This window comes from Dysidea avara, chromosome 3 (assembly GCF_963678975.1).
Source record: "Dysidea avara chromosome 3, odDysAvar1.4, whole genome shotgun sequence".
NCBI classification, from domain to species: Eukaryota; Metazoa; Porifera; class Demospongiae; order Dictyoceratida; family Dysideidae; genus Dysidea; species Dysidea avara.
Genome location: NC_089274.1, coordinates 30,055,031 through 30,067,171, shown reverse-complemented (window position 1 = coordinate 30,067,171; position 12,141 = coordinate 30,055,031). Strand labels below are relative to the sequence as shown.

The 12,141-nt window shown below is 37.8% G+C and overlaps 1 protein-coding gene and 1 long non-coding RNA gene across 3 annotated transcripts in view; both read right to left on the bottom strand.

Annotated features, from left to right (window-relative positions):
* Positions 1–2,878: 2,878 nt before the first annotated feature.
* The window catches only part of LOC136250651 (exosome complex component RRP41-like), a 29,801-nt gene continuing 20,538 nt past the window's right edge, over positions 2,879–12,141 (bottom strand). Inside the window, exon 8 of the mRNA XM_066042877.1 lies at positions 2,879–3,113. Within this exon, the coding sequence (XP_065898949.1) occupies positions 2,976–3,113 (138 nt within the window). The 3' untranslated portion in view covers positions 2,879–2,975. The remainder of the gene's footprint in view (positions 3,114–12,141) is intronic.
* On the bottom strand, positions 5,602–10,268 carry LOC136250653 (uncharacterized). 2 transcript variants are annotated; one of them, XR_010698614.1, is made up of 3 exons: positions 9,798–10,264; positions 9,659–9,751; positions 5,602–6,196 (listed from the first exon to the last, which is right to left on the bottom strand). It is a non-coding gene; the product is annotated as an uncharacterized lncRNA (long non-coding RNA). The 2 variants fall into 2 exon arrangements; XR_010698615.1 differs by lacking the exon at positions 5,602–6,196 and adding an exon at positions 9,045–9,170 and having other exon boundaries at positions 9,798–10,268.

Genomic DNA, 12,141 nt, shown 5'->3' with positions numbered 1-12,141 from the left:
AGTTTGACAGCACCAAAGTAGGTACCTCTGGTATATGCAATGCAACAATTTATAGAATTAAAACTTGCTATATGTACATTCAATCCTGAAGGGAAGATCCAGAGAGAGTACACTGTGTAATTTTCAATACTCTGATAGAACAGTCAATCACCAAAATTTTTGTAAAAATTATGGAAGAAATCAGTTGTGGAAAAATAATGTAGATATTAATTATTAATATTGTAGAGCATCAAGATCTGAAGTTTAGAGCCTTCCGTTTCCAATGGGGATAGGAGATTTGCGGACACAGGTTAGTGTTTTGCTTGACAAGTATAGGTAAGACATGCATTGCTAGGAGTCTTCAGTGAATAAACAACCTGAAGGAATGATGTAATAATCACCTAGGTGGAGCTGAGGTGATTATTACATCATTCCTGAGGGGTGTTTATCCACTGAAGAATCCTAGCAATGCATGTCTTAGTAATTTAGACAATGGCCTGTGGTGACTGGAATTTTGTTATGAACCCACAAAGTATGCAATTTGTTAGTTGAAATTTGTGGCTAGGTGTCTTACTAGGTTCCACCTGTTTACAGGTGTCTTACTAGAAAAAAACCCTGCATACTTTGCAAATATCAAAGCATTCTTGACATGCCATTGTGTTATAGCTATTCTGCACACACTGTTTCTTCTTACTTTTAACAGCGTCATCAGGTGGGGTGTCAGCTCTCAGCATAAATATGCTATAGTATGTATGGTGACGGACTATGGTCTCAGTGGAAGTGTGACTATAGCTGTGTGGCCAATGCTGTGCAGCCTAGGTATAACTGCTAGCATGTCTAGATTCAGTTTGCCACTGTGAGTTTCCATGGCAATTGAGTATGGAGTCTTGTATTTGCTTAATGTGAGACCGGATAAGGGGTCTTCCACTTCTATGGAAGACCATAACTTAGTATTTAAGTAACATGTATAAAGCTGAAATTTTCTCCATCCATCAAGCTATGTTGGTACTTACTGCTGTCCAAATTTCAAGTCATTAGCTTTTTCCAATCTGATGTTATGGATTGTCAAGTTCGTAAATTGGATGTGTGTGGAAGACCCCTTTTTGCAAACCCAGTCACATACGTGTATGTTGATTACTATCCCACTAGGGACTTGCTAGAAGCCTTTGAAGCAGATTTAATGCAGACAAAAATCCTACACTAGGTGACTTGATCCACAGACAGCTTTAAGTCTTTATTATAAGCAAGTTCCTTTGAAGAGCCACATAGCAAATACTGATTAAGAACTCTTAGCTCGGTGACGTGTTACCCAAAAAAGTTTAAAATTTAGAAATAGGGATCGCTAAAAAGCTCTGCTAAAAAAGTGCATGAAAACATACACAATATGCTAATTATTAAATAGCTAGGTGACTTAAAGTTTGACAAAACAGGCTTTCACACACATCCAATTAATTTATGACTACGATATAACCAACTATAACTTGACCACTCAGTATGTGTTTGACCTAACCTTGTCACACAGTTCTTCCATAGTATTGTATTGTTATTCTAGTGTCCAGCACTGTAGGTCTGACAGCTACTTGTGTAGCAGCCTTTGAGTTGCCTAACCTATAAACAGGACTTGTAAACTGTTATACTGCTAATTTGAAGTAGGTGTGGTATTATGAAATGACAGGTCAAATTGAAAACTGATGAGTACAAGCCTCTTGCACTGATGGAATACCAAACTCTATACAGCTCAAATCATACTTTACCATCCAATCACCAGATAACAGTGCACTCGACCTATAATATCCCAAGCTGTTTTGCTAAAACTGATTACTTTTCCCCTACATAATGGAATTCATTTCCCAAAGATATTTTTGATGGATCAGAAATCCTGATTTGAGATTATTTCAAGCCATTAAATATAAATAGGACACATGAACACATTCCATAACATTAATAATATATTGTTATAATCATTGTAGACTTGGAATCATCTTGTATGACAGAGCAATCACACTGAATAAAATAATATTCAGTTCTGTATGACAAAACTACATGTTTATACTGTACATGTGATGTGAATGCTTCACAGACTCTGGTATCACCAGATAAGAATAACTAGTGTCTTTTATATATGATTACAGAAGACCTGTACAGCATTATACCAGATGAACAACTGCATTGCATCCACTCACTATCATTATCAGTGTAGCTAACACCATTGATCCTATGAATTTACTGTTGATACCATGATCTGAAGTAGTAGGTGTGAAACAAGGTAGCTTGTCTTCTGGTTTAACAATCACGTGTGGCATCTGTAGGAGTAGTAACAGTCAGACTATCAGTAGTATAGACAGTCTCTCCAGTATCAATCATCATGATGGTACAGTTATCAACCAGGCAATATTATAGGGTAGTGACTTGTTGGAGGTCATCATCACCACTAGCTGGTAGTTGTTGATCAGAACAGTGAAGTGTTGTTACCTTACTGACTGTAGTAAGGATAACAATGAATAGTAGAGCAAAACAAGCCATCAACCTTTCTCGTTCTACACAACCCTTCAACCAATTAACACTTGCACAGGGTTAGTACACCTCATGCTTAAAGTGGTATACCCAGAAAAGGGAATATGAACTATATACATATTTCAATGAGGCTATCAACTACTATTATCTAGTACATGTATCAAAAGTACTGAAAGTATGCTGTTACCCTCATGTAACTTTAATGGTAGTAACACTTGACAATCCTCACCAATTCGTACCGTTGCATGAAAATGGTGTGCTAATCATACCATTTCACACTACAGCAACTCTGGTTTTATTTCTCCATTTCCAAGAGGTAGCCAAGAGATGATGTTATATGCTGGGATCACAGCTGTGATCCAGTACTGATTCATGGTTCATGAAATAAAGAATCTAACATTATATTTTTCAGTGAATACTTAAGAAATCGTTTATACAATCAGTATGTCTGTACAGTATGCACATAAGATATAGTGAGACAGTTAGGTGATAAACGATGATACCACTTGGTCCAAATGTTTTTTGATCTTCTGGTCTAAAATGACATGGATAGAACGACACCCTTTCACTGTTTCATCAATTATTTGCTTTAAATTGTCAGAATGAAGTCGTGAATCCATCTGTAAAATTTCATGCAATTTGTAAACTTTGCATTATAAAAGAGAAAAGATATTTATAGTGAAATTGTATGTAAGCATGAGTGCAGTTGTATCATGAGAACTCACACACTAGGTGGAAGGGTGGGAACCAGTCATGATGAGGTACATGGAATATTCATTTGCAATGAGCAGCCAATACCTTTAGTACATGTAGGTCCCAAAAAAATGATATGCTTCATGATAATATTATTATCATTTACAAAGACACCCCATCGTACCTTTAGGTCCCAAAACTGGCCCTAGCAGTGAGGTTTCACTATATTGGCATAACTCTATGTAATACTCGTAACATGGGCATGAGGCTTTGCCTGATATGTATGCCAAGGGCTGAAGGCATACATATCAGATAAAAGCCGTGTTACAGCCAGTGCTCGAAATAACGTTCGACAACCGGACATTATCCAGACAATACACAGAATGTCTGAATAAGTTTCTATTTATCCAGACAAAGGAGATCCAGTGAAGATACTGCTAGCAATGGTTGCAGAAGCACTAAGAAGCGTGTGGTAGAAAACGGTGGAGAAGTTGGTGTCTGAAATGAAAAAAAGTCTTCAGACGATACAATGATTGCGGTTTGAAACAGCGTCTGGTGATCGGGAACATGTGACCATGCTAAAATGTAAAGTTTGCCGTAAGTTTAATGGTAAGCCCTGCTCGATGCGACATTATAGACCGGCCTTTATTGAAGGCATGACCAATATTCGCGCTTTGACCTTCAAGGATCACGCGGCAACCAATTTTGCAAAAGTGAGTAATGGCATTAGAGGTCATGTAGACAGCCAGTAACTTGACAGAACATGCATCAATTGCAAGGGCAATGGCTCAAGCCAACCTTAGCGAGGCTGCCAGATTGCAGAATAAAAGAAAAATGGATATTGCTTACACAATCACTAAATGGGACTTAATTGTGAGCTTGAAATTATTGACGGAATTAGCTATAGCTATGACTGTTTATAACCATATCATTCACTGTAATTATCAGTGTAAAAATGCATTCAATAATTGTAACATTTTATTATGATATTACATGTAAGATACAAATACAATATCACAATTCTTACTCCTGTCAACAGTGTTGGGCAAGTTACTTTGTAAAAGTAACTAGTTACATATTACATATTATTACTTGCAACTGAACTATTTAGTTACAGTTACATATTACTCATAAAATAAAGTAACTATAATAATATTACATATTATATTACTTTGTGCCCACAGCCTTAAGCTGTCACGTGTGAAACTACCACTTTATCACGTGACATGATTGTGTTGTTGGACAATGTGCAAATCTTGGTTTTAAGTAAGAAGCTGGTGAATAAGTTTCAATCAGTAGGCTTCGTTACTTCGTTGTGGCTAGGCATTACTGAGAGGATAACTAACGAGATTAGTAACTTCGTTACTTGTAGTAATAATATTATGTAATATTATACTCGTTACAGTAACTACTGTATATTACTTAGGTAACGCGTTACATTTGTAAGTAAAGTAACTTGAGTTACATTACCCGTTTTTATAGCATATTTCGTTATATTACTTAGTTGCCACAAAAGTAATAATATTACGTAACGCGTTACTCCCAACACTGCCTGTCAATAATAAAATTAATTATACAAGCTTTGCTGTAGTGTGTTTATCTTGTGTTACTCAAAAAGTGGGCATGGTCTGTATTCAAAAATGTGGCTAACCACTTGTGAATATGCTATAACACTAGTTTTCACCTTAAACCAATGTTTCTCAACTCATAGGATGGCAAGGGTGATCATAAGAGCGCTGCATGCGTGTAATTGCAAACTGCATACCAAGTTGCACACAAACTTTTCATAAGGGAAGTGTTTTGTCATGAAAGCAAACTGCACGCATGCAATATGCAAGCAAAAGAACACAATGCATTGATATTGCATGAGAACAAAATGCACACTTGCAATATATGAGTAAAAGGATAGCGTGAATATGCTATTGTATGAAAGCAAATTGTATACGTGCAATATGATAGCAAAATAACTTGCTACTTTTTTTGCTATGTAACTGTATGCATGCAAAATGTATGTGCAAAGTTGTGCTATTGTTTTGCAATCATCTGCTTTATTAAGGGGTTGGCTTGCTCGCAAATTACACACATGCAGTCTGCTCTCTTTCTGCATACATGCAGTATACAGTGGAACCTCTATTATCCAGACCTCTATTATCCGGACCTCTATTATCCAGACACCTCCATTGTCTGAACAGCCCAAATTGGTCATGTGGCTTGTAGTTTATTGACCATAATGAAGTTTGGTTTAGATAAAAGCACAAGGAGGGAGCCTAAAGGTGGCTGTTTACCTGTTCAGTGACTTGTATATTCTACTAATAATAACTACCACTTGGTTGCTAGGTGTTAATGCATTTTTACAGCCCAGGGAAGTGACCATGAATGCTCTGGAGTGACTCCCCCCCCCCCCCCTCTGCCCACTAAACTGCATAGCACTAACTGATAGCAATAACAGCAATATTTGTTTTTAAATTAGTCACTTTAGCATAATAGCATGCTATTCTTAGATACGGACATTTCTGAGATACGGACAGTAGTATGTACCAGACCGCCCGAGGTTCCACTGTACAGTAAAATAGCCAATCAGATGAAAACAAACATTTGTTTAACAATTGCGCCCAAACTGTTTGCTACTATTGACAACCTGTATAAAGTAGTCTTTATTAGTGGGATGTGGTGTTCTACAAGAAAACCTGTTGTAGCAGTACATGGCATTACAAGTACAGCTGAGGTTGGCGTCTTGAGTCTCCTTGAAAGTCGTCTTGAGTCTCCTTGAAAGTCGTCTTGAAAGTCGTCTTGAAAGTCGTCTTGAGTCTCCTTGAAAGTCATCTTGAGTCTCCTTGAAAGTTGTCTTGAGTCTCCTTGAAAGTCGTCTTGAGTCACCTTGAAAGTCATCTTGAGTCTCCTTGAAAATCATCTTGAGTCTCCTTGAAAGTTTCCTTGAAAGTCATGCATCACAGGTGGAGAAACATTGCTAAAATACTACTGCTACTGTTCATTGTGGCTTCTCTGCTCTCTGTAAAAAGCAAGGGAGTAAATCTAAAAGACTGAAAACAGACAAAACAAGAAGCAAGAAAGTATATACATATTTGGACCTGTATCAATTTCTACATTTTGCTTTTGGACAAAGCTCAACAAGAGGTCATCACTATGAAACTGCTGTGCGCAGTGGGGACCAAACAAACAGTTTGTTGTAACTGACTGTAGTTTTGTATTGCATATATTATTATTATTATTATTACTAGGACTGCGTCACATACAACCAAGTACATACACCAACGTTGCAACCTACCCATTGGGCAAGTATAAACAGTGCCATAGGCAGCACTCAGAGCAGTGTGTGTGTACCGGTGGAAATGATGCATATGCATACGTACACAGGCAAGGGAGTTTAACTGGCATCAGAAAACCACAATACTAAAACACAACCTACACAAAAACCAAGTTAAGTTAGATATATTGAAAGTAACTATATATTGTAGGTGTGACGTGTCTCTGAAGATGACTCAGCAGTGAAGTGAGGCTATGCAGAATAAGGGATATGATGAAGGCGCACAATTAGCAATTGATCCCAATCAAGCCAATATGGCACAACAGACTCTGTTGTAACTAGAGGCCACTGGTGATGTACCAGTATATCAGCGGTGTGGCATTGGCACAGTGATTACAGTCTATAATATTATGCATACAGCCATGCACAACATACAGGAGATAGTTACACATTGTTGTATATGCAGCACTGCATCGGCTTCTTGAGCTATTACAGACTCACAGTAGAGTAGAAGTTAAGCCGAGCCGAGTGGAAAATAATTCCAGCCGCTAGCAAGCCAGATGAAGGATGAAGATGTATAATACAATTACCAGTACAAGTATTACATTACTCATTACCTTGTTGTTCCAGTTGGTTGTTTATGAACGTATCAGCTGGTATCCCAACTGGTCATCAGCTGGTTGTTCACTGCATGACGCCTGGAGCGCATATCCTGCACACAAAATACACAGTTACAAACATTTAAACATACTTGTAATGTTGTTGTTTACCAGTAATCTCGGATGTTTACTAATCTTCTCCTTCGAGTAATCTGTAATTAAACAAGGGCGTGGTGCCGGGCGTTATATAGAATTACACGTACGGTAAAGTCATCAGCACGAACAGGCGTACTTATTATACGGTTGTGCCTTCATTCACAGGCGAATCTATCCCCGCTTAGTTCATGTCTCTAGGCCTCGTAGTTTTCTCAAACATTATTTATTATTATTTATTTATTTCATTCATTATTAATTTAATGACGTAATTTTACCGCATTTCGTATTATTCTTAGTACTTGGTTGTATAATTACTAGGACCGCGTCACATACAACCAAGTACATACACCAACACTGCAACCTACCCATTAGGCAAGTATAAACAGTGCCATAGGCAGCACTCAGAGCAGTGTGTGTGTACCGGTGAAAATGATACATATGCATACATACACAGGCAAGGGAGTTTAACTGGCATCAGAAAACCACAATACTAAAACACAACCTACACAAAACCCAAGCTAAGTTAACTATATTGAAAGTAGCTATATATTGTAGGTGTGATGTGTCTCTGTCAAAGATGACTCAGCAGTGAAGTGAGGCTATGCAGAACAAGGGACATGGTGAAGGCACAATTAGCAATTGATCCCAATCAAGCCAATACGGCACAACAGACTCTGTTGTATCTAGAGGCCACTGGTAATGTGCCAGTATATCAGCGGTGTGGCATTGGCACAGTGATCACAGTCTATAATATTATGCATATTTGTAATGTTTTTATTTACGTGTAAGGTGGCCTCTGGCTCTGCTGTAGTCACTCCGCGGACGTTTACTAATCTTCTCCTTCGCGCAATCTGTAATTAAATAAGGGTGTGGTGCTGGGCGTTATATAGAATTACATACGGTAAGGTCGTCAGCACGAACAGGCGTACTTATTATACGGTTGTGCCTTCATTCACAGGCGAATCTATTCCCGCTTAGTTCATGTCTCTAGGCCTCGTAGTTTTCTCAAACATTATTTATTTATTCATTCACTATTAATGATGTAATTTTAACCTCATTTCGTATTATTCTTAGTACTTGGTTGTATAGTTACTAGGCCCGGGGCAAATACAACCAAGTAAAATCACCAACGGGACATCCTACTAATGGGGTATGTACAAACAGTGCATGGCCAACACAGTGTGTGTAGATCATGTAGAAAAGATGCACAGGAAATGGTACATATGCATACATACACAGTCAAAGGAGTTTATCTGGCATCAGAAAACCACAATACTAAAACACAACTGACACAAAAACCAAGTTAAATTAGCTATGTTGAAAGTAGTTATATTATAGGTGTGACTTGTCTCTGAAAATGACTCAGCAGTGAAGTGAGGCTATGCAGAACAAGGGACATGGTGATGGCACAATTAGCAAATGATCCCAATCAAGTCAATATGGCACAACAGACTCTATTGTAACTATAGCCTCTGGAGGCCACTGGTGATGTGCAAGTATATCAGCAGTGTGGCATTGGCACTAGTTGGCACAGTGATCAGTCTATAATATTATGTATGCACAACATACTGGAGATAGTTACACATTGTTGTATATGCAGCAATACATCTTCTTGTTTATTACTGACTCCGGCACAGTAGAGTAGCTAGTACTAGCCAGGTGGAAAATAATTCCAGCTACTAGCAAGCCAGATGAAGGATGAAGATGTATAATACAACTACAAGTATTACATTACTCATTACCTTGTTGTTCATGAGTGAGTGCATCAGCTGGTTGTTTATGAGCGAATCAGCTGGTATTCCAGCTGGTTCATGGGTTGTTCACTGGAGCGCATATCCTGCATACAAAATACACAGTTACAAACATTTAAACTTACTTGTAATCTTGTTGTTTACGTGTAAAATGGCCTCTGGCTCTCCTGCTATCACTACACGGATGTTTAATAATCTTCTCCTTCGCGCAATCTGTAATTAAGCAAGGGCGTAGTGCTGGGCATTATATAGAATTACACGTACGGTCAAGTCATCAGCACAAACAGGCATACTTATTATACGGTTGTGCCTTCATTCACAGGCGAATCTATCCCCGCTTAGTTCATGTCTCTAGGCCTTGTAGTTTTCTCAAACATTATTTATTTATTCATTATTATTTATTACATAATTTTAACCGCATTTCGTATTATTCTTAGTACTTGGTTGTATAACTAGGCCCAGGGCAAATACAACCAAGTACAATCACCAACGGGACAACCTAAAAATAGGGCATGTACAAACAGTGCATGGCCAACACAGTGTGTGCAGGTAGAAAAGATGCACAGTAATACAATTCTAGAGGAATTTGACTGGCACATATACATAAGGGATGTATTAGTATGCAATTACAATCAGTGATTATCCAACCATGGAGATGTGAGGCTTCAGATGGAGAGCTATGCATCATCACACAAACTTACCAGCTGGAAACTGCACCTTCTTCGCACAATGGCCTGCCAGGTGAGGCTTTCTCCCATCCCATACACGAGTGAAGGTAGCCTAATTACTCGAGACTAAAGAAACAAGACTATCAGAGCATTGTAACCAACACAAACTAACCTCCAGCGATTAGTAGCAACTTCCAATCATGTTGTTTATTAAGCAGGAGTAGCAACCACTCGTCTTCCAATCGAAATAGTCGCTGTTGCCCACTTTCAAACACAAATGAACAGTAACTCGCTTGTCTAGAATCTGCCTGGTCCATAATAGTGGGCATGCATCACGTGCTAACTGTTTTGATCGGCGTTAAATAGAATTGTCGTACGTTTCTATCACCTCCACGAAAACACCCGCCCATTATACGATTGTCTCTTCATACAACATGGATTCTATTCCCGCTGAGTGCGAAGCCTTAGGCCTTGTAGTTTTCTTAAACATTATTTATTGTTTGTTTATTTATTTCATTATTAATGACGTAATTTTAACCACATTTCGTATTATCTTTAGTACTTGGTTGTATAATTGTGTGTAAAAAGGAAAGAAGGCAAAAGCCTGTGATACTAAAGTTAGCACAAAATGATTAAAAATCAATTTGAGTCATTTGATCAGAGAAGAAATCATCAAGCTGGTTCTTAAATACATTGAGAGACTGTGCCATAACTACATAAAATGGCCAGATCTTATTGAAAAAAGTGACATCTTGCCTTGGTGGTAGCATGGGGTTTATATAGTTTGTTCTAGTAGAAGTGACTGAGGAGATGGTAAAGAAGTCAGAAAAATTAATGCCAATATCATTGTTAACAAGACGGTATAATAATATCATATCACTTCTTAGTCGACGATATTGCAATGAAGGTAAGCCCAATATACATAGACGTTCTGTATAAGGAATGTCTTGCAAGCCAGCAAGTGTCCTAGTAGCTCTACGCTGGATTTTTTCAATGTTTGGTTGGCCAAGAAAGTAGTGTGCCCCCCAGATGGTGTTACCATACTCAATCACTAGTCTTACCAAAGACTTGTAAAGAGTAACAAACATGTGAAATGAAAGGTCTTCTGAATAATACAGTAGCTAGTGTGTGAATAGCTTTGGAGATCGCAGATGTGGCATGGGAATGAAATTTAAGGTTGTCATGAATGAGTACACCAAGATCATTGATTGTATCACTAGAAGATATTATTGTATCCTGAATATTGTACTCACCATACTTGTGTGGTGGACCAAGATGCAGTAAGAAGCATTTAGAGATGTTGTAGTAGCCACAAGTCATCTTGTAACTGCTGAAAATCATGAGCATCCTGTAGTCGTCAGCAAATTGTAAGACAGAACTGTTGACTTGGATGGGTATGTTGTTGACATAAATATTAAACAACAGGAGACCGAGCACAGAGCCTTGAGGCACACCACTAAGTAGAAGAGTTGAAAGATTTGTTAAACAAAATTGATAGTGGCACGCTTAGCTGTTGTCCACATTCCTTCAATGACAATATTGGCCAACCATCTGGTCCTTATGCTTTAGTTGGATTGAGCATAGACAACTTAACATATACTTCTTGTGGTGTAAATTCTATGTCACTAAGTGGATCTACAACCTGGGGCATGTAGAATGAAGGCATGGAGATCTTCATTGGTAAAAAAACTAGCAAAATAATTGTTTAGCAAGTTACACTTCTCACTATCTGAATGTGAAATTGCATTGTCAGGAGCATGAAGAGAGTCAATTGATGGGTATACTTTTAGTTGGGAGTTAATATATTTCCAAAGCTGCCTAGGATTTTCTTTAGCTCAAGAGACTAACTTGTTTTCATAATTAGAATGTGAACGTCTTGTCAAGTTTCGTAGTTCATTTCTTACTTGAGAGTAACGTATGTAAGTAATCGTCATGAGAATTCCTATGGATGTACTTATTCCACACTTTGCATTTCCTGTTTCTTAATCTTAAATTAAGGGCCTTTTGGTTCATAAAAATACACGATTTCCTTCTAGGTACACCTTGAGGAACACAATCGTCAAGAATATCTGAGAATTTTTTTGCAAATAATTTCCAAGCAGAGTGGGGTGACAAAATGTCTTTCCAGTTGACTTCTTCAATCAAATTTCTCATCTTATCAAAGTCAGCTTGGTGTAAATTACATCTAGATAAGCTTGCTTTAGTATGAGTAGAGTAACATAATAATTCGAATTGAAGACACACATGATCACTACAACCAATAACAGGGAGATAATTTATGGTATTTATCATAGCTTCCTCATTAGTAAAAACTAAGTCTAAAACATTAGCATTAGTGTTTGGTCTATAGTGAATTGGTTCTGTTACATGTTGTTGTGAATTGCATCTAAAAACATTCATGAGTACGTATGATGTACTACATGATAATGATGACCAGTTGATATTGGGGTAATTGAATTCATCCCAAATGAGAACATGAGAGTATCCTTGGAGTGATAACAACAGGTTACATAAGT